This window comes from Buteo buteo, chromosome 7, assembly GCF_964188355.1.
Source record: "Buteo buteo chromosome 7, bButBut1.hap1.1, whole genome shotgun sequence".
Taxonomy (NCBI): domain Eukaryota; kingdom Metazoa; phylum Chordata; class Aves; order Accipitriformes; family Accipitridae; genus Buteo; species Buteo buteo.
Genome location: NC_134177.1, coordinates 44,815,102 through 44,842,746, shown reverse-complemented (window position 1 = coordinate 44,842,746; position 27,645 = coordinate 44,815,102). Strand labels below are relative to the sequence as shown.

The 27,645-nt window shown below is 38.5% G+C and overlaps 1 protein-coding gene across 1 annotated transcript; it reads right to left on the bottom strand.

Moving 5' to 3' along the window:
* APPBP2 (amyloid beta precursor protein binding protein 2) lies at positions 1–27,622 on the bottom strand. Its single transcript, XM_075032967.1, has 13 exons — positions 27,448–27,622; positions 17,070–17,158; positions 15,740–15,891; positions 15,061–15,184; positions 10,366–10,534; positions 9,520–9,609; positions 9,006–9,073; positions 8,821–8,926; positions 8,331–8,455; positions 8,057–8,142; positions 7,413–7,603; positions 6,814–6,979; positions 1–5,931 (listed from the first exon to the last, which is right to left on the bottom strand). The coding sequence occupies exons 1-13, from the start codon at positions 27,586–27,588 to the stop codon at positions 5,678–5,680; spliced, it is 1,761 nt and encodes a 586-aa protein (XP_074889068.1). The 5' UTR covers positions 27,589–27,622; the 3' UTR covers positions 1–5,677.
* Positions 27,623–27,645: the final 23 nt, after the last annotated feature.

Sequence of the window (27,645 nt, the reverse complement as noted above, 5' to 3'; positions counted from 1 at the left end):
TGCAGGAACACTATATTTATTAGGTCAATATTTCATTTTAGCAATACAATTACAGAATATCACAATGCTGGTTACAAACATAGTATGGTTTGATGGTTACAAATAATGTCGGGCACTGCAGTCTGTGAGAAGTAGGATACGAAACGTTAGTCTTGACACGACAAGTAGGGTGGTCCTCAAAGTCTAGTAATGATCAAGATACTCTCATATAAATGAATGTGGCACTACAGGTAGAGATTCTGGTTTAGAGGTGGTTTTTGTATAAGTAGTTCGATTTATACAGTTATACAGTTCAAGCAACATCTTTTTTAAAATGCTATTAAATTAAAATCCCCTGTAGTTCAATAAAGTATAAAAATAGTACTGAACCTGGTAATATTCAATAAAATGTAGAGTTCATTCACATCATTAAGTAGTAAAGAAATTGTAAAGTTGTAGTTACCATGGCAACATCGCTTCCCATAAAGGAATATACATAAAAGAAAAAAGTTACACGTATGGTACCTGCGACAATTATTTAGCGATCCAACACTGAACTTGTGCACCACAAACCAAGTTTCTAAATATCTCTATATATTTATATAGTATATATCTTCTTCATCTTAAAATTTACTTTTGAAAAAAAAAAAAATGTGCACTTCAACAAACTCACTAAGGCCACTCATGCTATAGATACCTAGGATTGCAATGAAATATAGTTAAACAAGACCCTAGAGCACGCACCTTTATATCACCGAAGGGAAACCTGTTTCACTGCCTAAAACATTCCTGAGATTTAGGGACAAAAGCATTACCAGTGCCGCCAATTTTTCATACGTAGTTTAATTTATTTCTAGGTAAAGGAAATTTCTTCCCCGCTTCTCACAGAAATCCTCGCAAGGCCAAGAAACACAACGTGCAACAGGCCAGTCGTGTCAAACATGGAAACACCCACAACGAAGAGTCAGATTTGCAACTAACATTTGGCCAGTCATTTTCTAATCATAAAACATAATGAAAAAAGGGAAATGATGACCTTTAGATAAAATAAGGTTTCTACACAGGCAGCAGAGGGAAGGATAACGGCAACACCTCCGCCATGCTATTTGCTGCTAGCCTGCAAAGTCAAATCCGATCCATATAAATCACGTAAAGTTTTTGTCAATAGCTTCAATCATGTTTTAGGCACAATGCATTTTCCTTTTTGTACTCTAACAATATGTAGGACTATAAAAAGGAAATCAAGTTAAATGTGCATTTTTTTTGTACCATGAGAAGCAGCGCAATGGCACCTTTAGCAAATTTCAGACTGCAGCACACTTAAAAGAAAAACTTCATTTTTAAAGTTACAAAAGAACATCGTTTTCCTAAGTTAGAATTCAACAACAAAAACCCTTCAAAATTATTTAACAAAAACTGTGTGCAAAAAGAAAAAAAAAGTTTTAAACAATAGGTATTGATCGAGAGTAAAGAGTGCATACGAAGACTAGGATACCAAGGCAGACACTTACTGGTTGTAATTAATACCATGCTATAAAAGTGACAAAACAACTGTTTGGGGCCAAATAGTCACTAGTTGTTTTACTTCAAGTAGCTGAGGGATATATTTATTTTCAAATATCTTTCTGCAACTTTCCCCTTCCCCTTTTGTCAGCGCTTAAAATCTTTGTGTACTTTTCCCCTCCCATAACAAGTCATCCAGAACAGCCCCAGTCCTAAGAACAGCGGAGGAATCCTGACATCACCTTCCTCCTTCTCTTTACAAACTGCAGTGTTTGCATAAAATAGGATGTACGAATTACCGATTCAAACAACATTATGCTGAAAATAAAATACTAAGGGTTTAATTTAAACAATAGTTAAAATGATTTTCCTTAAGGTGACACCTGTCCTCACCACCTGCATCCAATTGCTCAGGTATGATTAAATTACTTACCTTCAAGAAAAACTCGGAAGATGCGTATCACTGGATTTCCACTCACAGGTCTCCCCCTTTAATGCCAGCACCAATCAGCACCTGCTCAGCTAGCGGTAGGTGCTTTGTGCGTCTATAAAATGCCAATAATTAATTAACTTTATCTAGTGTTTCATAGTTGGCTACTTGAGTCAGAGGAGGCAGGAGCTCTCCCAGCGTGCAAGGCTAACACGCAGCCCCCGTCCTCAATACTTACATTCAGATGCGTATGGAAAACCTGCTCTGGGGGTAGGACAGGAGGGGAATTCCCCAGTTCTGCCTTTAAGGGGAGAGGGAGGTGCAGGGTTCACGTTGGCAACTTCTGCACTGCAAAACCACAGGGTGTGGAGAACATAGGGGATTACACCCTCTGCTCCTTTAGCTCTGCCTGGCGCAGAAGTCATGAAATACTGAAGTGATACTACAAGACCTACTCCAACCACATCAGCATGGAGGGACAAGTCATTTACCTTCCTCTCAAGTCATCCATTGGACTCCTGCTTTCTCAAAAATATCAAACAACAAGCTGTAACAGCAGAGACAATAACAGTGATTAACGACTAACACCACAACATTTCAAATAGTCTCCAGATGCCAATACAGACATCTTCCGCGAACTCCACTGAAATAAAGAAACAAAAACTAGAAAGCTCAGGTTTATGTTATTACATGGAGAACAAGTATTACATTGCAGCTAGGACAGCATGAGGTGAAGGTTCCAAGCTACAGCATGCAGAGCAGGCAACAGAGCATTTTGTAGGCAGCTGCAAAGTTGTTCCGCAAGCCTCCTGTGCTTTAACAACTTTAGCAATCAGCCACAGCTACCTTTCTCCAGAATTTACGTGCCTTGGCATGACTGGAGTTGCAGAGATGCTACAAGGAGAAGTTCAACCCAAGAGTCAAGTCAGGATTTAATTCAGTTGCATGAAAAGCATGCTAGTAGTCCTACAAGGATCACTGCTCTTGGCCAAGCCACATTCCTTGGCCAAAGTCCATTATCGGAGAGAATTCTGGGTGACTTTTAGGACCTTAATTCCTTCCAGACAAGCCAATGTGCCAAAGTATAGAACATGCTAGTGAAGTAGCTTTAGGAAAGAAAGAAAAGTACATGCACCCAGCAAGATTTTAGACTAAAGCTACCGATTAAACAAATTGAACTAATGCATTTGGTTATCAGATAGAAGCGTAACACCTCCCTAAGCTGCCCCGTGTTGGAAGCTCTCCCGGTTGCCCTGACTTGAGGGCAAAGCATGAAATACATACACAAACCAGAACTGAAATAACAGCAGTGGCTCACGTAGACCACCTCCACTGCTATCAGCCAAATAATGCTTCTTCTCCCAAACACAAAACCTTGAGATCTTTGAGATTTCTTAATCAAAAGCTAGAAATGGAGACCGAAGACTGGAAACCCTGAGCAAATAAATGGTCTCCAGACAATGTAAGCATAAATCCATGTACCCAGTTTGAAGCTTTTAAACACTTCTGCAGTACAGAAATTACACAGCTTCTTTAGGACAATTTTAAGCACAACTTCCCTGCTTAAGTTCTGACACTAGTATTATGTACTTCCTTTAATTTTAAATAGTTTTAATAGGACTTAAGAAAAGAATAAGAACTTTATAATTCATCAGTGCCTTGCTGTATGGGCATTCAGGGACAAAAATGTTTTGCCTTGTAGATAACTGAATTTGTCTGTAGTACCTAAAGCAGTCATAAACAAAAATTGCTACAAAGAAATCAGATTTTAAATCCTTGCGTAATTTTAAGTCGGATTTTCATTCAACAGCCATTGAGGATATACTGCGGTCTAAGCCTTAATACCACAGGGGTTTTTTTAGGCAAATAGTTCTTTTCACATCAGTGAAGATATTAAAAATACGCAATCATTAAATCTGCATTCACTAATAACATAACTGCATTTCGAAGGTGGTATTATTCAGCCTTTCCCCCCAAAATATACTTGAAGGCACCAGTATGTGAACTATTGGCCTGTAAAATTTCAGTTCTTAAAAGAGCCATTAAGCTTGAAGTCGTGTCTGAAATTTCTACTTCTTCTCTGCACTCCTTCTTGAAGACCAACAAGCAGCTTTCCCTGTCCCAAACTTCATAAACAAATTAAAAACCAGACCCCAAACAAAACATCCAGTCCAAGTCCCGTAGGAACCGTGCTCGCTGAGCCTCAGCTTGGACTGACCTTCCACGGCCAAGTTACAAACCCCTGAAAATAGGGGGGGAAGGGAGAAAACCCAAACCTGACAGAATCCTAACTATAGGAGCACTGTTTGTGCCGCTATAAGAAGAACTGAGGTAACGGTAGTGAGTTGTTTCTAGTTTGCTATGTTACACAGACTTTTCAATGAGTATTACCTCAACGTTTAAAAAAAACAAAAAAAACAAAAAACAAAAAACCCCAAAGCAACACCCAAACCAAAAAAACCACACAACCAAGCAGCCCCCCCAACAGAAGAAAAATTAAGACAAGCTAGTGAGATAGGCATTATTAAAGGATCTTTACAGCTGACTTCTGCTTTTTAAATTAATATAAAGGAATCAGATTCTGGTTGTACTATTGTTTAATGTAGAAATGAAGCATCACAAAAAAGACCTGTTGTGCTTTTTGGCATTTTCCGCTGACCCCTGCAAACTGTACAATAAGTTGTGTTCTCCAGAAACATAAAATGGAACTGGATTGTAATACAAAACTATTAACTGGTATAAACAAGTTACTGCCTCAATTATTAGAGTAAGCCCATTCAAAAAGGAAAAAAAGATGGCTGCAGCAAATAGTTAAGCGTTTCTAGTTTGCGCTTGTGGCATCGACATTAATACTTGTATAAGCTTACTAGGTAAAGACATGCCATCGCAACTGCTAAAGAACGTTCACTTCCTAGTTTTGTATCTATTACATGAATATAATTTTGCACTGATCATACATCTAAATGAAATAATCCTACTGTAAAAGTGAATGCAGGGGCAGAAATATTAAATTAAAGCCACTGGTCCAAAAACTGTTTCTAGCAGGCTGGTCCACTTTTGATTTTCCTGGTCCTGTTCAGAAGATTAGCACTCTTGGTTGGTACCACAGAAAACTAAGATTGCTGGTCTACTGGATCTTCTATCACTTACAGATGAACACTGGTCCAGTTCAGGATATTAAAAACAACATACGGTGGTCACTTGCTTAACAACCTATCGTGGTTCACAAAGAGTACGTTGCTCTCCCAAGTGGTTCTGTGCCACTTTTCTTCATAAGGCAGCAGCCAAGGCTAGGGCATTCTCCCTTTTCTTGATATTTACCATTAGCTTTGCTACAATGCATACAGCAGGAAGACCTTTCTCGTATAGCTTCTTATAGTACAGCGTTTATTCTTTCTATAGATCAGAAGAAAGCTCTTGATGAAACCTTCCATTCATAATAAGAATGCAACTCTTTTGAACTCAAACAGTTTTATTTAATGTTTTCTTGCAGACTTTCTGCAAAGTAGCTTCTTTTGAAAGAAGAGAGAAAGAAGGGGTTTTCAGGAATACCAAGTTAAAAATGTGAGCCGAACTAAACATGCCATACACATGCTGATAAGAATTTAACACACATTCATCCGTATGGGCACTCTTCAGTAGACTGGACCAGTGTTTCAATGCAAATTCCAGCCCCCAGAGAACTACATGGTTTAGATTTCACAGTATGACTTTTCCCCCTGTAACCTGGGGGAAAAAAACTTAACTGGTTAATTGACCGAGTTCTTAGCTACTCTGTCCATCAACGTTCTGAGACATCAGAAAAGACTGGACCACTTCTTCAGTGGATTGAGGGCTGGTGCTTACGTCCTCCAGAGCATCTGTAACTGAGAACTGCCGATCCCGCAACCGGTTCCAATTGGCCAAAATATTGTGGTATTCAAAAACTTTCTCGTAATTGCCAATGGAATTGTACAGTTTAATGAGACCTCTGTAATCATATTCAAGTCCACTGTATCCTTCACCAAAAAGCTTCTTTCCTAAAGAAATCCAAAAGAAAACAAAATTTAAGAGGTAGTCCACCCATACATCGCATCTTATTTCTCAGGTCTTTTTTACCAACAACACCAACCTTTCTGTTATGGCAGATCATCACGTTTTTGTTATGGTAAATCAAGAACACCAGCAACATGCAAGCTTCCTGGATGATGGTTTGACTTCTATCTACCTTTAAGGGTATGGTAACTTGTCCTCAGGGACTCCACAATCAGATCATTAATTGTACTATAGCTTTACACGCATAAAAATCTACCAGTCGTATAAAGAAGGTGGTCATTTTGTGTCCCAATTTCACTTTGAATTCAATTTAAAAAGTGAAGTTGTTTTTCAGTTTTCTCCTTTAAAATCATGAATTTTTCTGTAATGCACTGTACATAACTGTAAGAAGTAAGACTGTCTGTCTTACTATATGCTACAGCATGGCCCAAAGATACACTTGATTTGGAATTACAAGTTCACTGCAAATGATAATGGGCAAGAACAATATTTAATGAGAGCATAGTTAGGCTGAGAAGCACAATAGTTTTTCCATTTCTTTCAAAATTTAACTACACTCTGCACTTAAATTCTAGCCACAACTCCAAAAATGTAGTCTAAAGACTAATACCCAAGCTTTTCATTAGTCAGTTTCCAGATGCTTTCAAGAGTCAAAGTTCTGATGGAGCACTGAAAATAACACAATTCCAGAATTCAGTCCCCAGGAGAACATTCAAGAAAAAGCATTATATTTAGATTGAAAACGCATACACAATAAACATCTTGCATTTCCTTAAGTTCTTTACTAAAAACTTCAAGATGCTTTTTAAGAATGTTTCCTTAGTATTGCAACTGCTATGAAGTAACGCATTTTAAGAATCACCTACCAATTGCTATGGATCGCAAATAAAGCTTTTCAGCATTTTCATATTGATTCATATCATAGTTATAGAGAGAAGCTAGATGACCCACGGACAGGGCAACTTCATAATCTTCTTGACCTAGAAGCTGCTCCTTAATCTGAATTGCCTTGATGTGCATTTCTTCTGCTTCCTATGAGGATCAAATTCACATAGGTCAGTCAGACACCACTCCCCATGCCATAAAGAGAGGAAGAAAAGGAAAGTTTAAAGAAATGTAACGATGTAGTAGCTAAACAGTCTGTAGTACTTTACAAAAGGCAAAAAGTAAGAAAGCCAAAACCAAATCAAGTTCTCCAAATTCTTAGTTAAGTGGATCAGCAAACAGTACCACTTTTTCTGTCGTCAAAATTGCTGTCACCCTGCCTCTGAAGGCATTGTGCATCTTAACAGATGATTTCTGTGCAAAGCTTTGGAGAGATGAATTATGAAATACAAGTTTTCCAACCATAAAACCACCAACTGAAGTCATGAATTGCAGACATTGAAAATCATCATTTGTTGTGACAGATTTGTAGACATCTTGCAGATTTCAAGTCAAGACCTTAACATCAAGATAATCTTACCTTAAACTTTCGCATGGACTGATACAGTCTTCCAAGGTTGCCATAGTGTTTTGCTGTTTGTACATTAAACTCCCCAAAGGCTTTTTTAGCTAACTGGAGTGAAGACAGATGTAAGTCATGAGCTTCCTGAAGTAACCTCTGCTCAGTTTCTTTGTTGTGACAGTCTATTGCAATCTCCTCCAGGATAAGTGCTGAATATAGGAGAGAAAAACCAACATTACTGTGTTCCAAACACAAAGAGGTGTTAACTGCAGGTAGCAGAAAGCCACCTACCCAGGGCACCTCGGGAGACATCTAATCAGGCTTTGTGTTTATTACAAACTGTTTTCAAACAGGAAGGACCAGGTATCAAGCTTCCAATGTGTATTTTTATATTCTGTATTTTTACTTTCCCCCTGTCCCCACCAAAAAAACAGGTGTTCTGGCTAAGTTTTAAATAATTTTTTTTTTTTTTTTTTTTTTTTTTTTTTTTTTTTATTTTACAAGTGTGTTGACAGAGAACACTGAGGACTGCAGAGAATATTCTGGAGTGAGCTCCATTAGAAAAAGACAACTCAAGTTACATTGCCTCTGTTAGGGAACAGGATAAACATATCTGAATGACCAATTCCAAACTGTCCCAATAATGCAATTAAGGGTATTACCTTTAACTCTCTTTGAAGATGCCAAGAGAAGATGGTCTTCTGGGAGAATGTGAGTTATAATGCCAATAGCACGTTCAGCATGGAATCTGAAAGAGTTTAAATTAAAAATTCAAGACATATATGTAAGTTCACAGCTCACTGATAAAATATTAGAAACATTAATGCATAAACAGATGCATTTAAATTCTAATTGGAAAGTCTGCATCATTTAAGAACGTTTTTCTCCATTTATAGTACTAAATTTGCTGCCAGTACCTCAAACAATTGTACTCACAGTGCGTTGTCAAATTTTCCAGAGCTGTACTGGTGAACATATGAAGAGTAAGCCAAGTCTTCATGAGCTGTAGCTACATGTATGTTTTTACCTCCAAATACTGACTGCCGGATATCAAGAGCTGTCTGAAAGAGTGTCAAGAACACCATTTCATCAGTTAATAGAGAAAAAAACCCCAGATGAATCTCTCTCATTGTTAAAAAGGGGGGGGGGGAATCTACTGGCTCTGAAATTCTGTAGGCCTATACCTACATACTTGAGGCATTAAATATATAAAAGCCACTTAAGAGTCAGGGATAAAAAAAAAAAAACAACACAAACCCACATAGTTGGGGGTGTTTTGGTGTTTTTTAAATAACAAGCATTACAGTAATTAAATCAATTATTATCTATCTCTATGAATTAACTGCAAGTGAGTTTCAGTAGAAACATTTGAAAGATTATGAATATCAAGAGAAATTGAAGACAGGCATTTAGCCTTGCTGCATACCTGATAGATTGCAACAGATTGGCAAATATTGTCTACGTTAAGCAAGTAAAATCCATAGTCTAGTAGCGTATCAGAATATTTGGGGTGCTTGGCTCCAAAATGCTCCCTGTAGAAACATACTTATATTACAAATTGAGGAAAGTTCAGCATAATTTTAAAAGGGTTTTTTTTGGAACGCTACTTACCGAGCAAGGTATACCGCATGTTTTATCAGCTGTTCAGCCTTCTTAAATTCACGTTTTACAACACAAGCCTAAACAGGTTGAAATGAAGCATGTGAAGAGGTGTATACTCAGAACTCATCTCCTCCAGATACTGACGCAGTTGCTAACAACTATTTTCAATTTCAAAATATCATTGTGGTTACTAAAGGACTTCTCAGTTATTTAAGAAAAGGTTCACAGAGAACATTAATAAACTTGTATTTGATTTTGCCATAAATGCCTAAAGGGCTAGTACTGTACCCAGTCTAGACCAAACAGGGGAACAGACCACCTTTTTATGGAATGCTCTCCAGTTAATTTTGTTGTGATGTTCGTTTGAACAGCTGTAACTCAGTTTCAGAAAGAAAAAACCAAAACCTCCACAGGTCTGAGACTGAGGTGGACCAACTAAACACAAATAACAACCCGTAAGGCTCCTCGTCTGTTCTTGGTAGCAGTTTAGTTACAAAAGAAATGTGAAAGATTTTAAACTCGCCTTTGAAGCTTGTCGTAAAACATCCACTACTACTTTTACAGGCAGGCCAACCGTGATCTCCTTCATAGCTTCTATGCACCATTTATAAGCCTGTTGAACAAAGAGTTTCCAACATACTGAAGCTGGAACTTCACTACGTTGCAACATTTAGAAAAATATTACTTGGCTCTGAAAAACATACTGGACATTTACATTACACAATTTAAAAAATACTGTTTAATTGCTTATGTGTAATAAAACTGGTTCAGTTATGTCTTAAAAGACAGACTTAAAAAGTGCTCTTAAGGTTAATACTGAATGTGTAAGTTAAGTATTTTATACTAACCTAAGGCATGTATTATCACAATTACTTTTATAGGCAAAAAAAGGTTATTTTATCATCTTTAAGTAATCCTCACAATTCCTATTGTGTAGGACAAGTTCCTGGTAAGTGTACTTAGGAGCTAAAGGAAAACTGCAGTTTATACAGCAGTTCCACTTAAGGCACAGTTTTTATATAAATAGGTGCAAATAATTGTTACCTGTGTTCTGCTGTTGATTTTTACCTATTAAAATAAGCTTTTTATAATATTTCACTTACAGATGACCAACACATACTACCATTCTATCATGCATCATTTCTTCATGTTGGTCAAAGTACCGTTAAGAGCTTGTAGACTAACTAAGAACAATACATAAGAAATAAAGTCGATAAATCAAGTATTCCTCTTGTACTGCCACACAGGTACCAAAAAAGATCAGGAACTCCAGCTAGAAAGATACATGAATAATGAGCCAGTCACGGAACACCCTAGCACGTTTCATAACCAGTTTTCTGAAGGAAAACAAAAACAAAATCCCACTCACCTCATCATAGTGGCTCTTGGCAAAAAGCAGCGCACACAGCTCCCCATAGAGTGCTGCTTTGTTTGCTTGCTGACCATGTTTTGCAAGTTTGTCCATGTAAGACTGAGCGAGTTTGAATGTTTCTTCTCCCAAGTGATATTTACAGTTACCATTTCGAACATGCAGCAACCTTAGGAAGATGTAAAGAGATCTTCTAAACGGCGTCTGAATAAACCATTTTGATATACAGCAGTAGCATGGATGTACAATTTGGTATTATACTTACAATAGAACTGGGCTGTCATCCCAACAAAATTGCACTGTCTGAATCCAGTAACACAGAAGAACTATTTACAGAGTATTGTTTCAGTACACCATGCTTTGTCTCTTGCACGGCAAGAATTTTTACTGTTGGAGAGGTCAAATGATTTTACACATTGATGCAGTTTTACATATCCAATGCTTGAACCACTTTGGTGTGGTGGCTTTGTGTTTTATTTTTCATAAAATCCATTCTTCTCAACACTGATAAAATTCCATTTCCAAACCCCTGCAATATACAGTATTAAGTCCCTTCTGTCTCCTTTCCAAAGTACGGTAAACTGAAACAGACACTGAGTAAGTACAGACATAGCTGGTTTTCATGCATCTCTCCACTTTTTCCTCAAACCTTAAGTAGCACAGTGCTTCACAAGTGGGCATTTTTTGTTTTGCGGGTTTAGGGGCATGGAGAAGGGGGTGTCTTCACAACAGATTCAATCATGTCCATTCGCCATGATATCCAGCACTGACTTAGCACCACCAGAAAAGACTACTTTGATGACCCAATTCACAGCAACTCTAAAAAAAAACCCTCTCCCCCCGCCTTGCCCCATCTCCTAACCCGCTGCCTTTCCACCTGAAGGATTAACAGAAGCTTCATGAAACAACACCCAAATGCGGACAAAAAAACACAGCGCTATTGAAACATATGCTTGTTTCTCTAGAGAAGTAACAATTTCAGCTTCTGGCATCTATTTAAAACAAAAGTAAAGAATTTTTTTCATTAGTGTAGGCTGAGGCTTATTTACTTTAAAGAGATACATTAGAAATGTGTGTGTTATCATATTCCAAGCCTAAAGGGCAGAATTGTATTCCCAGCCATTGCAGGCTAAGAAGAGACAGCTGTTCCTTCTCTATGGCAAATGCCTGTCATTTAGCACAAGTGAAATTTTTGTAAACTAACCTCCATTGTCCCTCCTGGAAATCTGTTACTAGACAATGAGTAACAGAAATTGAAAAACATCAGGCAAGCCTTTGAAAATCAGGAGGACAACATAACACAGGAAAAGAAATATACAAAGTGAAGTGAAGCAGAACGTAATGCTGTATTGCAAAAAGGCTAAAACTCTGAAAATGTGAACTAATATATAGGTACAGCATTTGATACCTTTTATGATACATTACAATAGATCTTTCAATAAACTGTTAAGGGACAAGGAAGGAACAGTGAGGTTTTTGATCAAAGGTTTCTCTTCTCTAAACCTGTTTCCTGTTACCATTTACTCTGAGTGGAGATTTAAGTTACTGCAGCCATGCCTCCTGCAATCGCAAAGTAATACATCTAAGTTTGCCCTGTAAATACAGCCTGCCTCTAACCTAGCCTCTTCCTATACTTTACTATTGAAATGTATCATGAAACTCAAACGCTAACAAGAAAGGAAATAAAGTTCAGATTTTCACAAGGGAGTGGCAGGCAAGCACCCAGCAGATGTGTATTAGCCACGCAAAGAGAAGATCAAAAGAAAAGACCTTCAAAAAGCCCCTGAAACAAGCTACATAAACAAACACAAGCTCTCCAACACGGTTCAAGAACAGAAAGAAAAAAGCAACAGCCACATTGTTCCTTAAATAAGGTCCAAGAACTAAACATGATGTAGAAATGCATTGTGTTCTTGGTCACAGGCAGCAGAAAACTATCTAGCGCTCAAGCAACAAGAGACAGGAATTTTAAAGAAACTAGAGAGAAAAACTAAGCAATTACAGTTTCCCTAAAGAAGGAAACTATACACCATTCAATTGGGAGCTGCTATGCAACATCAAAAATATGAAGCCCAAATCCCATGTAATGGTATAAACCAGAAGGGATAGTACTGCAATTTAGATAAGCGCCTGGGAAAGATAATATCCAGTATCTGAATGCCTCAGTGGTAGTGTCTAAAAACAAAGAAATTGACCAAAAAACCCAAGCTAAACCTAACCCAATCCTCTAGGATAAGCAGAGTTTATGTGATCCAGTTTTGAGTAACAAAAAATCCTTCATTAATCCAAAGGAATTTTAGAAGATAAAGCCAAGAGGAAGAAAAAATGCCTTAGGACGTTTATGCTAATAGCTATGAACCTCCTTTGATGTCTGCACTAACAGCTTTTGGGGAATAGCCTACCCCCCCCCCCAATAAAATCATTCTCTAAGAGCAGACAAACATAGTAAATGCAATGTTACACAGCAGCTTAGGAAGTTTAAAAGCATCAGAGAAAACCCCAAGAATCAGCAAAATGTGAAACAATGAAGTGGGAGAACCACGTATTTGTATTATGTATTTGTGCCTTATTGTTTAACATATAATAATGAGAGAAAGCAAACAAAAAGGAGCACAACACATGCAGGAAAGCACCATATGAGCTTGTAGAAATCTCAAGTCTTGGCATTTTCTAGAGTTACTCCATATAATTTACTATTGCTAGTACAAAGAAACACCAAATTATGTCTAAATAACACAAAACTTCACGTTTTTAAACTGCATTGTTAATAATGAGATGTATTAATTACAGAGATTAATTACAGAGTAACTCCCAGAGATTAGACTTCGTAGTTTTTAGAATAAGAGCAGCCACTTTTTAAAGAGTGACGTATTTGCAAAAGCTGGACTTAAATTTTGTTCTCTTAAGACTCCACCTAACCCCAGCACAAGCACGGGTTAAGAACAAGACATTCTACAGTAGGGATTAGATGGTAACAACAAGAAGTTTGTATCTTACTGCCTCGTGACTTTGAAGCTGAGTACAATTACTGCTCTCTCCCACAATAAGGTGTTTAGATTTTACATACTTAGCACTTCAGAAAGCGTTCCAAATTCTTTCTATTTGATACATTTCCAAATAAACGATGCTGTTATTTGATTGTTTGGGAGATGCCTGAACATACAGCAATGTCTCCTCATTCACAAGCTTGCTCAGAAGGACTTAATGTTACATGCAGGCCATCAGCTTTCACAACAAGAACAACGGCTGTCCCTGCCCAAAGAGAATTAACATCTCCACTTCAGAAGAGTTCATTCTAACATAGGATGATTTTTTCCTAGCACAAAATGAAAATCTTCTTTCCACAACTGTGTGGGCAGTATGCTGTTGTCCAGAGAGAGTCACCTTTGTTCCCCTTTCTTTACCTTCTTTTCTTTTTTTCTATTTGGAGAAGGGGAGGGAGTTTATTTTTAAGGCAACTTCTCCAGCTTGCCAAACAGCCCAATACAACTCGGAAACTTTTTTAAGATTAATTAGAAGGCAAAGGACCAAGTACTAACAGTGGTATGATATCATCATTCCCCACTTCTAGGAAGGTGTGATGTGTGCCCAGTCTTCTCCTGGCATCATCTTATTTCTGGAATGAAAGCCAGTCATAGCTGGCAGGGCAGAACAAGGCAGAGCAGCAACTGTTGCCATGGCCCTCTGGTTGGCACATAAAATAAGCAGCTACTGGCAAAGCCTATTCACTCTTCATATTTGTCCAACCATAAACAACATGCAGGGCTTTTTTCGGAGCAGTTTTCCAAAACAAGTTTTGCCCTATATTCAGATAAATACAGTACATACTTTGTTGTTCATTACAGCAGCTAAAAAAATAAAAACAATCCTATTTTAACTATGCTTACTAGCACACCGGTATTCAAGTGCATACCTTGTAGCACACAGAAGAGGTCAGTCATGGTGTTACCAATGAAAACAACCTGGCTACTTGCTGCAGACTGCATCAGGATATCACACATCTAGATACACAGACGTAAGAGCAGAGCAACTAAAAACTAGAAGTGATAATCTTGGAGGCCTCTGTCAACGGAATTTGAATCTCAACAGACCCCACTACAGGCCTTGAGAAACAAGGCAGGTACAAAACCCAAATGCCTCCTAAAAGCAAAAATACTTTTCCAAATGTTTAAGCTGTGGCTGAAGGTGTCCACAAGAACTGGACGTATAGATATTTACCTAATCACATAGTTAGGCAGCTCAGCATGGAGCAAGAGAACTCATTGGATCTGGAACCAGGAAAGCTATGTTTTCCTTTTATTTCTGCTCAACTACATTTAATGATATGTGTTTGGATTTGGCAAACTCTTCTTGTAGTAAATATAATTCCAGCAAACACCAACAAATAACATTCCTTCACATGCAAAAAACTTTGAAAAGAAACCAAGGTGCTGGACCACTCTTACTGTCCAGCACCAATGATATATTATGCAGAATGGCGAAATGGTGTTTCTTTTTCCATTGAACTGTGCTGCCAGTTTACAAGTTGAAAACCCAGGGATTAGTGTAAAACAAGCACCTTCTCATATTCAGCTCTAGCCAGGAAAGTATTCTGGTGCAGCAGAATACTGAAGGGAGAAGCTTGATGGCTCCAAGGCAGTTGGTAACATATGTGTATTTCACAGTAAGACATACAGGAATTAAAGGTGAGCTCACCTTACACAACATTCTACGGCACGAAACCAGTGAAGGATTTCATCATGAAGGGTGCATAACTGAAGGCAGGAAAGAAATACCTTCTCAGCATCACTGTACCAGCCTGCATCTGATAGGAACCCCCCTGGGGGGGGGGAGAAAAAAAAAAAGGAAAATCAAGAACAAACAGAAATTTAAACAGCAAAACACCTTTTTAAGAGAAAAAGGGTTTGCTCAAGTCTTTTAAGATGACTACTTATTTCATAGAACTGCATACTACATATGGGAATCCTGTCAAGGTTGAACCCTCCAGTCCCAAATTGCGAAGGACGAAATATAAGAGTAGAAGAATTTTCCTTCAGTTGAGGATGAATTTTTGGTATTACATAGTTTTCCTACAGTTTTCTGTCAAGAAATACTTACCAATACTAGAATTATGCAAAGTCTTAATGTTAAGCATCACATCTGCAAACAAATTTTAAATCTAAAACATTTGAAATAGCAAAGATAAGCCTATATATTCTTAGATATTAAAATCCAGTATCTTTTTCTTAAAATACCAAGTAGTTTTCTAAAAACTACATTCCAAAACCATACACGTCATTTAAAAAGAAATCACAGACATTAACATGAAAGAAAATTAACTGAAGCTTGCATGAAAGAAAGTATCAACTTTTAACAGCCTATCATCACCAGTTACCTAAAACAAAACCAATCTGGATTGCTTTTTCTTTTACAGCAGAATCCGATTCTGCTATGTAGGAGCACCGTCTACTGAAAGAATACGCCAGTACAGAAGCAACTTTTACTCCATGGTCCATCAAAGCCTGAAAACAGTGATGAAGCAGATGTCTGAAACAAAAGAAAACAGAATTTGATTACACATGAAGTTTTTAAAACACTGCAGTCAGTTGGCTCTTGAGTGCCATGAATTCAAATGTGTAGTGATTCAGAGAAATAACTCCAACCCTCTCTCAAACCAAAACCAGATGAATACAAGTATAATTGTCAATCTCAAGGCTAATGGATTACAGTTGTTGGACTATCCAACAAATAAAGTGAGTGTACACAAAATTCTTTACAAAGGACACCCTCCAGTGTAACCAAAACACAAGCTACCCACACAGTATTAAAACTGGAAAACAACATTTTCAGCTAAAACTTTGAGGGGGGGAAGCCTCAAATCCACCCTCACCCCACAACTCCCACAGAAATTGTAGATAAATGAGCAGTGACGAACCCATTAACATCACACACACGCAAACAATGCGAGGGAGGTATGTCTAAAGACTCAACATTTATTCCCATTACAAAGAATCTGATCTAAAAAAGTCAAGTTTTGAGCATAACACCACAAACTGGAATATTTAATGACAGGAACACTCTTTAAACTGGGGCGATCCTATCAGCTTGATTACCCTGCATTTAGGATTTGCTATAACACAAGAAACAGGTACTTTGAGTGCCATTGCTCAGGGACTAGCTGGGCATTGATCAGTTGCTGGTGAGCAACTGGGGTGTTTTGCATCACTTGTTTTTTTGTCTGTGCTCCTCCCCCCCCCCCCCCCCCCCCCCCCCCCCGCTCCTCTCTTCATTGTTTTCTTTTTCTTTTTTTTTTTAATTATTAAAATTGTCTTTATGTCAACCCACGAGTTTTCACACTTTTACCCTTCCAATTCTCTCCCCCATCCCACCAGAGGGGGGATGTAAGTGAGCGGCTGTGTGGTGCTGAGCTGCCTACCAGGGTTAAATCACAACAGGCTGCATAGCAGTAACAAAGAAAGCACTTTGGGGACCAAATTTGGTATATTACACAGACGTTCTGACTGCCTCTTTTTTTTTTTTTTTTTTTTTTGAGACAGAGAAAGAGACTTTAACTTAAAAGTTCATCTGTAAATCTGAAGAAATGGTCTTATGGTTAATAGACAGGCTAGTAAGACCAAGAAAATTAGAGACATCTTCCAAATTCAAAACCTAGATCAAGACGTAAGAGCTGAAATGAGTTATTATCAATATATTAAGATATTTACCTTTTATCTAAAGCTCGTAGCACCTTTGCAAAAACTTCTAGTTCACAAAATTCACTACCCAGCTGGCATAAGCGGCCCTGTTGGTAAAGCTGAAAGAAAAATATAAATTAATTTTAAAATGTAAGACTGAGTTCTTCTGGGAAATTTAGCTTGATAGTAAAGATGACTTACAATGAAATCTAGACTTCCAAGTATTGAAATACAGCAGACTAAGAAGTAATAGCTCCACTATCTCCATGCAGGAGCACAACTTTGGTGTTTAAAAACTGAGCACACAAGCTAAAAGAGCTCCACAGGTGGTTTCAGGTTGTTTTTATCTATGAAAGTATTTTCAAGTATCTACTATGTCCACCTGCATCATAAAACACTGCAACACCTAAACTAAAAAGCCAAGACAAAACCAAAAAACTCCTGAAGTTAGCAAGAAAATAGAATTAATAGCTTCGATACCAAATGCTTTGAAAACATTTTTTAAAGACATAGAATCTAGCATACAGCAGTGCAAATAGATTTTATATTACATATAAATATATGAACATCCCCCAAACCCACAAGCTCTGCAAGGGGTGACTCACCAATACCCAGAGCTAAAGACAGGCAGAAACCCTGACCCCTTTAATACCTGAGCTTACACAAGTAATTCCTGTGTGAGTAAATGGGAAAACTCGAGTGAATCTGCTCACGTGTTTATTAAAAGCAATGGCTAGTTTTATGCCCAAACTGATTTGTGTCTGCAGAAAAGCAAATACATCAGTTGCCTTGTTCATAAAAAACAAACTATGGAGACAGTTCTTTATGCAATGCATAGTTAGGTTGCAGAACTATCTGCCACATTATGCTATAAATACTAAGAATTTACATAGGTACAAAAGCGACTGCACAAATATATATCAGAAAAATCCATTGCAGGCTATTAATTCCTGGTATCTTGAAGTCCCTGAGCCACAAATGACTGAAAGCAGGATATGTAACCTATGGAAGCACCACTATACACTTGCCATAGTCATATGTACCATCACCAGCCTCTGCTAGAGGCACAGTACTGCATCATGCAGGACTGTTGCAGTACAACTGCTGGTCATTTTAGGTGTTCTAGAAAAAAGACACACACCCCACACTTTTTTTATTTACAAAAAAAGAAGAAATCTTTCTGTGAGGCAGTAAATCCATGGGGAAAAAGGGAGAAGCCAGTAGCTCGTGTCTCACAGGCACTTCTCTCTAGAAGCTGCATCTTTCAACACAGGCCGTTCAAGATCCATCTCTGTTCTTTTGTGGTATCTGTGCTATGCAATGCAGGGATCAGAAAACTGCTGTTTACTAGTAGGCACAAACCAGATTAGATGCTCAAGTTTCATGCCATCGTGAGCACACAGGTAAAGCACTGCTACATTGCACTCTTAACACCTATTCAGAAACCCCTATTTTCTAGTTAAGATATTCAAACATACACTGTCCAAGATGGGCACATTCATACCTAGAGCAAGGCCCTCTGTGCTGTCTAAGCAGCTTTTACAGCTATGAGGAACTTTGACATGAGGAGTGCAGCTACACTTATTATATAAGCAAAAGTAAGGCCAAGAGAACACATTATGTAGAGATGCTCAATTACAAACAGAGATTTAATGAAAATGTTAATATTCCTCTCAGTTTTAATAATTTCTTAAAAAACATTTATTGATAAGCATCTTGTGCCTAGTTCACCTTTTTTCTCCACAAACACTGGAAGCAGATGAATTAGTATTCAGAACAAAGCATGCAAGAACATCTCCTCCAGCCGGGAATTTAGTTTTAGTCAACTCTTCTTACAAAAGCACATGACACCGATTCTACAGCACAGCAAGTTATTTTAACAACAGAACCTACAAAAAACAACTTCAAAAATACTTTGACCTAATAATGTCAATTGCCAGAAATGAATGTTTTCCTTTTAGTCATCTATTATGCTGGGGGGGGGACACTGGAACGGAACTCTTTTAAAAAAAACAGTGCAAGTTTGCATGCAAAGTTACTCCTCGGATAAAACACTGCTATGTCCCTGTACTTCAAAGGGATTGCAGTTTCTTCTCAGGCTATATTCTCTCTGGCAGTGAAAGAACATCTAGCCTGGTGTATTTAAAAACTACTGTCATGGTTAAGTGTTCTCATTTTCTTCAACACAGCTGTCTAATGGTAACTGTTCTATAAAAGCTAAAACATATTTTCCACAAACAAAAAAAAGGATGATTAAACCTTGCCTAGTATTCCATGCCGAAAACTGAAGGTGGACATCTTATCAATAACTGATGATATAATTTCTGGAAGAAACTAAGACATATACCCAAACTATTTTACCAAGATTTAAGACAACTGAAAGTACTATCACATGTTCAACATTAGGCTTTCGACCAAGTACATTATCATTTCCTCTTATCACCTTGCAGTGCTAACTAAAAATCGCAGAGATTATTCTGATACTAGTTTACCAAATACTAACCAAAGTATGACTTTCTAAAATTAATGTATTTATGAGGTTACATAAACACAGCTTGTCACATGCCCACTGTTACATGTGATTCTTGAATTGCTAACAAATAAATGCCCTGGTTGGGTGGGAGAGAGCGGGAAGGTCCTAAACTACACCCTCAATTTTGATACATCAGTTATTTCAGGCACATGTAAAATTTGGCTTATGGCCCAAAGGTCCAAGCCTGCTCTCTGCACATCTCTTACCCCAATTCAAATGCTAACACTTGTACCATTCTGGCATGCAAAAAACCCCAACCTATTTTTCACTGGTATAACCAGAAATACAGTATCCTTGGGACGTTTACCACGCTATTCGCTCCTTCCCTCAACATACTGGCAAACATTTTTAAGGAAAGAACTCAGCTTGAAGTCTCTTGAAACTGTTGTAGCTGTTACAGCAATATTTTCAAACGAAATTTGACATGGAAATAGTGAGTATACATCAAACTGTGAAGCAATTCCAGAAGATTTAGTAACACTCATTTGTCCATTGAGAAGCAGTTGCAAGCACTGAAGAAATGGTTCTCTTGTTAAAGCTCCAGAGAGACAAAATTCCTGACCACAAGCCTTGCTACATAACACGAAAAACAAAACAAAATAGTGATTCAAGAAAAACATGCCCTGACAAGAATGGCAGAGGTTTGGACTTCTGAAGAACTATTCTTTTCTTAAGAAAGAAATGTCTTTTAGACTCAAACTTAACCTATTTGGAACTTAACAGAGATTTATTCTTCTTTAACTACAGGAAAATGAATAAAAGCCTACAATATGACTTCCAACTTCATCAGCTTACACCGACACATTGATTCTGGCACTGAAGACAGAAACCAAGGTATAAGTTTAATATACAGGCGTATAATTACACACATGCACAATCAAACTGTTTTGCATAGCTGTGTGAAACCACCATGGTCCTCCTTCAGGATCTAAGGCTTAATATTTAGCTCATAGTACAACCACCTAAACATTCAAAAGCTGCATATAGTGGTGTCCCCAATTAAACATATTAATAACATTAACTTGTAACTTATCTATTATTATATCATCATGCACATGTAATTCTATTAAAGTTCTTGTCAGATTTCTCTCTCTGGATAGATTAAGCTGAGCTCTAACTGCTTCCTAGCAAACCCCTGAAAATAAAGACAAAGATAAGTTAAACTGCTAGCAAAAGCAAAGCTGTAACACAAGAGAAAAAGCCATACAATATTTATTTCACCAGCATTCTGGGCTGTTTCACTGTGTACAAGCACAAGAAAAAAGACTTTTTCTAAACCTAATGAAAAAATAATAAAAATAAAAAATAATTTTTTTAAGCAGCTGGAGATTAATTCTAACCAGTTATAAAAGCACCCTCTAGAAGAGGAACTATAGCATATGCAATTTGAAAAATATGCTCCTATTGCTCCAGTTTGGGAGAGGACTGAAAAATTAATATGGCTATTTCAGTAAGCATTAAAGATACAAGATTTCCAAGAAGCCCCCCAGCATGTTTAGTAATGTCTGATAATGCAACGTGGAACATCATACCAAATTTGGGAAGGACTGTATGCTTGATCAACAAACATCAGTATTTGGGAAAAAAAGTTTGGCTGTAATCACAATCTTCCTTCCATACTTAATGAGGAAGAAAAAAGTTTCCTGAGAGTCAACAGTGCACTGAATCAATCTGTTGACAAATGACTCACTATAGATGGGGTGGAGGGGTGGGACAATAGCCTTAGAAAATAACCAGTTAGAAATTCAGGTACATTGGATTCTTTTAAATCAATTTCAAAACCATCTACAAAGCCTCCAGACAAGTGCTAGTTCTATTGGATACTGTTTAGGGCATTAAAAAAAGAAAACTGTACAGCTCTTCTTTGAAAACATACTGTCAATCACTAGGCTGATCTTCACGAACCTCAATCAAACATAATCAAGAAAAAAAACCCCAACCTCACTGAATAAGCCTAACTTCAGAGACAGCTTTTGTAGCCTACTGCTTTCACACACAGCATGCTTCTTCACATCTTCCCACTCACTCTGCTTCCTGCACCATATCAGCAAAGTTTTTCATTTCACATCTACGTAGAGTCCAGCACAAGGGATACGAAGTCTCAGCCTTACAGTCACACACACATGCGATTCTCCGAAGCAGTAAGTGGGTAAACCGAGTTTGCTTTGAAGTTAAATCAGTACAAAGGAAATGAAGTGGAAATAGGAATTATGGTTTCAGCTGGAGCTGAACACCTCTGTTCATGATGTGACCCTCATTATCTGAATTATGATGAGTTCTAGTCTCTAAGACTCAACAAGGAGACTGAAAAAAATGGGGAAGCTAGAGCATATCAGGTTAGAAAACATGCCCCATCATTAGAAGTTAAAAAAACCCAAACAACTGAGTAATATGAGTTAGAAGAATGGTAAGCAATGGCAAGAAGTTTCAAACCAGTAAAGACATAACAAGGAAAGATGGTTCAGTTCTAATGTAAATTTAGACTATAGAAATAAGGTATGTGTTAAAATAAAGATTAGTAATAATAATTGGAAAAAAACCCATGAAGTGAAGATTCTCCTTCACTGCGAGGCTTTAATTTAAAAAGGTGATACAAGGAAAGGTGATAAAAGGATATGATTTAATTCAAGCAGTATTCAAGAAGGTCCTACTGCACACGCTACTCTGGAAGTCTAACTAGATGATCAGAATGGTAGTACATGTATGCGTGCACACATGCAGAAATCATGATCGCTTCCCACATATATATTTAATTTCTGACCCCCCAAAATACATCAGCATGAATGTAATTAAGTCTTTGTGAAGTCACACTGATCTGTCACAGCAGAAGCCCTACAAAATACGACCCATTCACTCTGGGATTTTCTGCCTCCCTCATATACTGCTTGCTTATGACCTTGTATGTACTCCTCTGGTCAGAAAACCTCAAAACTAAAGCAGCACTTCATTTCATGGGTAGTTTATCCTCTTCACTCTCATCAAATACCCAGGAGACTGAATCCTTGGGACAGGCTAGTTTTATCCTAATCTTACAGAAATTATGCTTATAACCATTCTTCTTCGGTAAAAACAATCTCTACTACAATGCAGACAATGGACGTTCTATTGCTTGTTGTGAACAGTCAGCAAATTCCTGTTTATTCATTTTGTTTGGTTCAAAGAATACCTAGATGCGATACAAGAGCTTTTATTAGCCATGCTTTTTCTTTTTCGGATTGGCAGAATACAGTGAGGAGACATGATGCTGCAGCTACGCTCATTACTATAGAAGTTGGAGCTATCACGGTCTAAACTCAAAATCTGGTATTTTAATTCACATCAAGGTAGGAGCACTTCAGAAGTTTTATCTACCACTTCAAAGAGAAAGCATGATTACAACCTTTTGGATTTTGCCTAAAAAATTTAATGCAAAACAAGTTAGCATAGTGCAATTACTAAAGGTTACAGGTCTGCACTAACTAAAATAATGTCATCTCCAATTGTTCTTGTGGTCAATGATCTCACCAGAAAACATTCAAAGAACACTGGACCCAAATGATTTTCAAGAAAAAAATCAATGTAAAAAAAGAAAAACACACAATCCAGAAAAGACAATCCAAAAGGAGAATAAACATTGGGTGAAACTCCTTGTTAGCCAACACGAACCCAAGATCAGCCTCCTAGTGCATAACTGCAACAAATACCTACAATAAAGAACACTAAAACTAATGAAGCAGTTATCTCTTCAAATGCACCATGAGAACCAAAGAACTGAGATAATTACACATAATAGAATATGAAGCTGAAGCATGGGGGAAAGAACTGAATTCTGTGTAAGACAGTAACTGAACAGTCATCAGACTAGATAGAAATAAGATATTGAACTGTCAACAGAAACGAGATTTTTGATATGAACTTCCTCCCTCAAAACACTATGCTCTCCCCAGCAAACCACAAAACACAATAATTTGATTTTCCTTTTTTTTTTTTTCAGCACTTACAGTTTATTCCAGTTGTCACCTACAGAATTTTGGCATATGCAAATGCTGCCTACCTGCCAGGCACGTCCTACTTTAACTGAGATCTAGTTTATTTCTTACTTTGGATTCTAAAAGCTAGCCTCCCTCTCCCTCTTCCCCCCCAAAAAACAGGGAAGAGAACCCAACCAGTTTTACCAGGAGACAACACAACCAGGCTATACATAAACCCGGCCGAGACACAAAGGAAATAAAATATGGTAAGCTTGCACAATTTTTTTTTCCCCAGATGCAGGTGTTACTTGTAACAATACTAGTTATTAAGCTCTTCAAAATACAGCTGTGATTAATAAGACATTTAAATGTTTTTTTAACACAAATGTAGACTTGAAAATTTCCAGGATATCCTTACAAGCATTCTGCTCTGCCTCTATTATTTTTCAAATGGTTGCAAGGAAAAGTCAAATGCTGCTTGAAAAAAAATCGAGGAACACCCTGCTGGACCAGTACAGGTTTGTTTTACTGCAATCATGATTATTTGATATTGCCATTTTTTAAGCTTTAGTCAGTGTTTAAGCTACAGAAAGATAAATATGCTTAGTATTAGGAACCTGCCTGCTTCAGTCATCTTGCAGCAGAACATATTTCTTACTGAGTCCACAACAAAGAACATTCTGCAACTATCCCAGGTTTGATTCCTCATTGTTAAATGCAAATGCACAGGTTTATAAGGCACGTCCTACAAGTTAGCAGTTGTGGAATATGTAGAATTAAAAGTAATTGGATTTGTTAAGGAATGGGAAATAAAGGCAATATATTACGACAATAGAGCCAAACACTGGATTAGAGGGTACCCTGGGGGAAAAAAACAAAGACCAAGACACTCTGCTAGCATTTTCCTCCCTTTTAAATAATAGCACATTGACTATCTCCGCTGTTGTAATAGTACCGTATCCTACCTATGTCTTCTTAATCAATGTGAACGGTTGGCAAACTGTGCAAGATTGGCAAATGTTAAGTTCAAGTTTTCATACCAAAGAATATGACAAAAAAAGTCTTGCACAGCCACAGCCAATTAACATCTGTGTAGCAAAATAAAATCTGACTGATACTACCCTTTATTTTTTGCAAAATCAGTGGCACTTTCTCCAGTATCACAAACCATGATTAATACCTCAATAACAAACCATTACCTACAAGTTAGATGTGAAAGACTGGAAATATTTTTATTCCTTTTAATAATCACAGTAAGAAAGTGATTCTCTATCTTTTTCAAGGTCTAAATGCAAGTATATTCGTGCAAATCCTCAATTACACACTTTTCCTTAGCTGTCTTGAAAGAATAAGTACTATTCCATAGGATAATAACAACTGACACCCCCTCAACACAGCAGCAACAACCACCACTATGTAGTCAGAACAGATTTAAAAGTCGTCTAGTTTGTCTTACTTTAAAGACTGTTAGTGACTTTGGAAATTCTACTTCTGCTTTCAAGAACTTGATTGTCAGGATGTATTGACCATAGCTCACCAACCCAAAATGGTATTTAATATCCATGTGACTGAAAATAACTGTATCCAGAACCAAAACAGCAAACCAAGCACCATACACAAGATGGGAGGACTGTCCAAAGCTGTGATGCTGCCCTCATTTTAACCTAATTCAGCTATGTCATTTGTATTGCTGTAGCCATCCAAATACAGAAATCAAGAACCGCTTACTAAGTGCTGTATAGGTGCACAGAAAAACACAAACACTGTTCCAAAAGGTTTGTAGTCTGGGCTAGGCTTCAGGGCACTCACTGCAGGTAGACATCTCTGCATATAGAAAACCATTTAGTAAGGGCTGAGGATTTCCTCTCAGCATCACATCCAAGGTTTAGGTACATTTACGTATATGCTAATTTGAATGGGACTAATGAAGAGGACAGGTTCTCCTACACAGAAAAAATATAACAAAAACCCCAAAGAGTGAAGACATGGAAGAGTAGCCTACCATTGGCAGCAATGGCAAAACACTCACTGCACTGTGTAGCCTAGTTTTATTTATTCTGTATATGGACATTTCATAGATGTGTATTCATAAGAGGAATATAGGTGCACCTTACACATTTCAGATTATCAAAGATTATCTTGTTGTAAAGTACAGAAATAATAGGAAAAGCAATGCAAATTACTGTCATTAACAAAAGGTATACTGGCTAGCAATCAGTACAACAGAAACATTGAGGACAGGTACGCAGCACATTTATTATCATCTGCCCAACAAGATGACATACCAGCACATACAAGCACAACAAACAGATTAAAAAGTCCCTTTAGAAGTCAGATATACTGCTGGTTCTTTTCTCATTATGGAACAACTCCATATGAATCTGATTCAATGCAACCACTGAAGAGCGCTAATAAAAGGATAAGAAGTCAATGTTCTATTAAGCTCACCTACAGATGAGTTTTTAAACAGTCTGGGAATAATATATACTTGGGTATCTCCAGCCTTAGAAGGAGGTTTTGGTTTTATGCTTTTAAAAGCCACAGAGTACCATCTCTTCATCTGAATGAACATCAGGACAGGCAATGCCAAGAACGTCTATTTGTCAATGCTCATAACTACTAACAGTTAAAAATAAACCCCCAAATATTCTTCCACATCATTAGTTCCATATCTTTAGTCTTTATCTGATGACTGCCATATGTCAACCACATCATTATCTGTGAGCATGCTCATATATGGTAGAATGGGGTTTCCACATTTCTCAACACATAAGGCAGACGAGTAACAGTTGGTATATAGAAAATATACATGCCTGTTTCAATGCTGCAGAAACAATCTCCCTATCTCTGGTGAAGATTAGCCCTCCTTATAAATACTATTACTCTTTATATATGTGATGGGCCACTACCCCTAGTTCATAAAGATTTATCCAAAGAATCACCTCATTTAGCACATCCTAGATTTTTAAGAAATTTACTGCCAGAGGAAAGAAGTGTTATCCCTCATCTTAGGTTTGGGGGTTTTTTTAGATATTGTTTCTCTCCTGATGAATGCTCATTTCCAGCCGTTCCTGTACAGGGATGAAATGCCGATTTAGTGGACAATAGAAATTAATGGACCATCTCAGTGTACCTTTTACTCTTAACTCTGGATATTTTAGAGACAGCTGAATAAGAAACAGCCCTTTCCTGAAAGAATGATTTAAGGCTAATAAACTACATCATTGAATGAGTCTCAATTCTTTTCATCTGGTTCCTACCAGATCATTAAAGAAGGTACAAGAGCATGGCAAACTCTCCTCCTTCTACCACTGACATCACCTTCTCCAATATATTAAAAAAAAAAAAAAAAAAAAAGGGAAAGGGAAAAAAAATATATTCCAACACAGGCAGCTCGGTCTCATCCTACCCTTACCCGTTCCCCCCGCTCCAAAGGCGAGGAGGCCTCTCCCCCCACCCGCGGGCCCTCACCCCACGGCCCCCAAGGACAGGCCCCTTCTCCCTGTCCTCGGCAACGGGGCTCCCCCCGCCATCCTCCCCCGACCCCCGAGCGTTTCACGGAGACCAGGCACCCACGAGCGGAGGGGGAGAAGCCGCAGGCCCCCGGCCCGGCCCGAGCCTCTCCCCGGAGCCTCCTCTCCTTCAGCCGCAGCCCCGGCGGCCCCACACAGGCCCTCACACCCCCAGCCCGCCCTTCGGGCCCTACTCCGCACCGGCAGCCAAGCAGCTCCGGTGCAGGAAAGGGGGGGGATGAGGCCCTGCACCCCCTCAACCCCCGAGCCCCCCGGGGTGAGGCCCGGGGTAGGCCGGGAGCCGACCTGCCCTCCCTCCTCCTCTTCCCCCGGCCCGCTTCTCCTTCCATCTCCCCCAAGGCCCGGGCCGGGCCCGGCCTCGCTCGGTCCCCCGCCGCCTCCCCCCCCCGTACCTTGTAGTACACGTCGAACTGGATGTTCTCAGGCAACGAGCGGATATCCCGGCGCCGGGCCCGCCCGTAACTATCCACCACGGCCGAGATCGCCGTGTTATAGAGCGTCTCGGGCACCCACTCCAGCTCCACCGCCGCCATCTTGGGTGTGCGGAGCCGCCTTCCCCCCACACCCCCCCCCGCCTGCTTGCCCGGCCC

Coding starts and splice junctions, on each gene's coding strand:
- APPBP2 (XM_075032967.1), bottom strand. CDS start 27,588: ATGGCGGCGGTGGAGCTGGAGTGGGTGCCCGAGACGCTCTATAACACG. Junction 17,159..27,447: donor AGTTCGACGTGTACTACAAG/GTACGGGGGGGG, acceptor TTTTTCTTTCAG/CTTTACCAACAGGGCCGCTT. Junction 7,604..8,056: donor ATCTTCAAAGAGAGTTAAAG/GTAATACCCTTA, acceptor TCCTATATTCAG/CACTTATCCTGGAGGAGATT.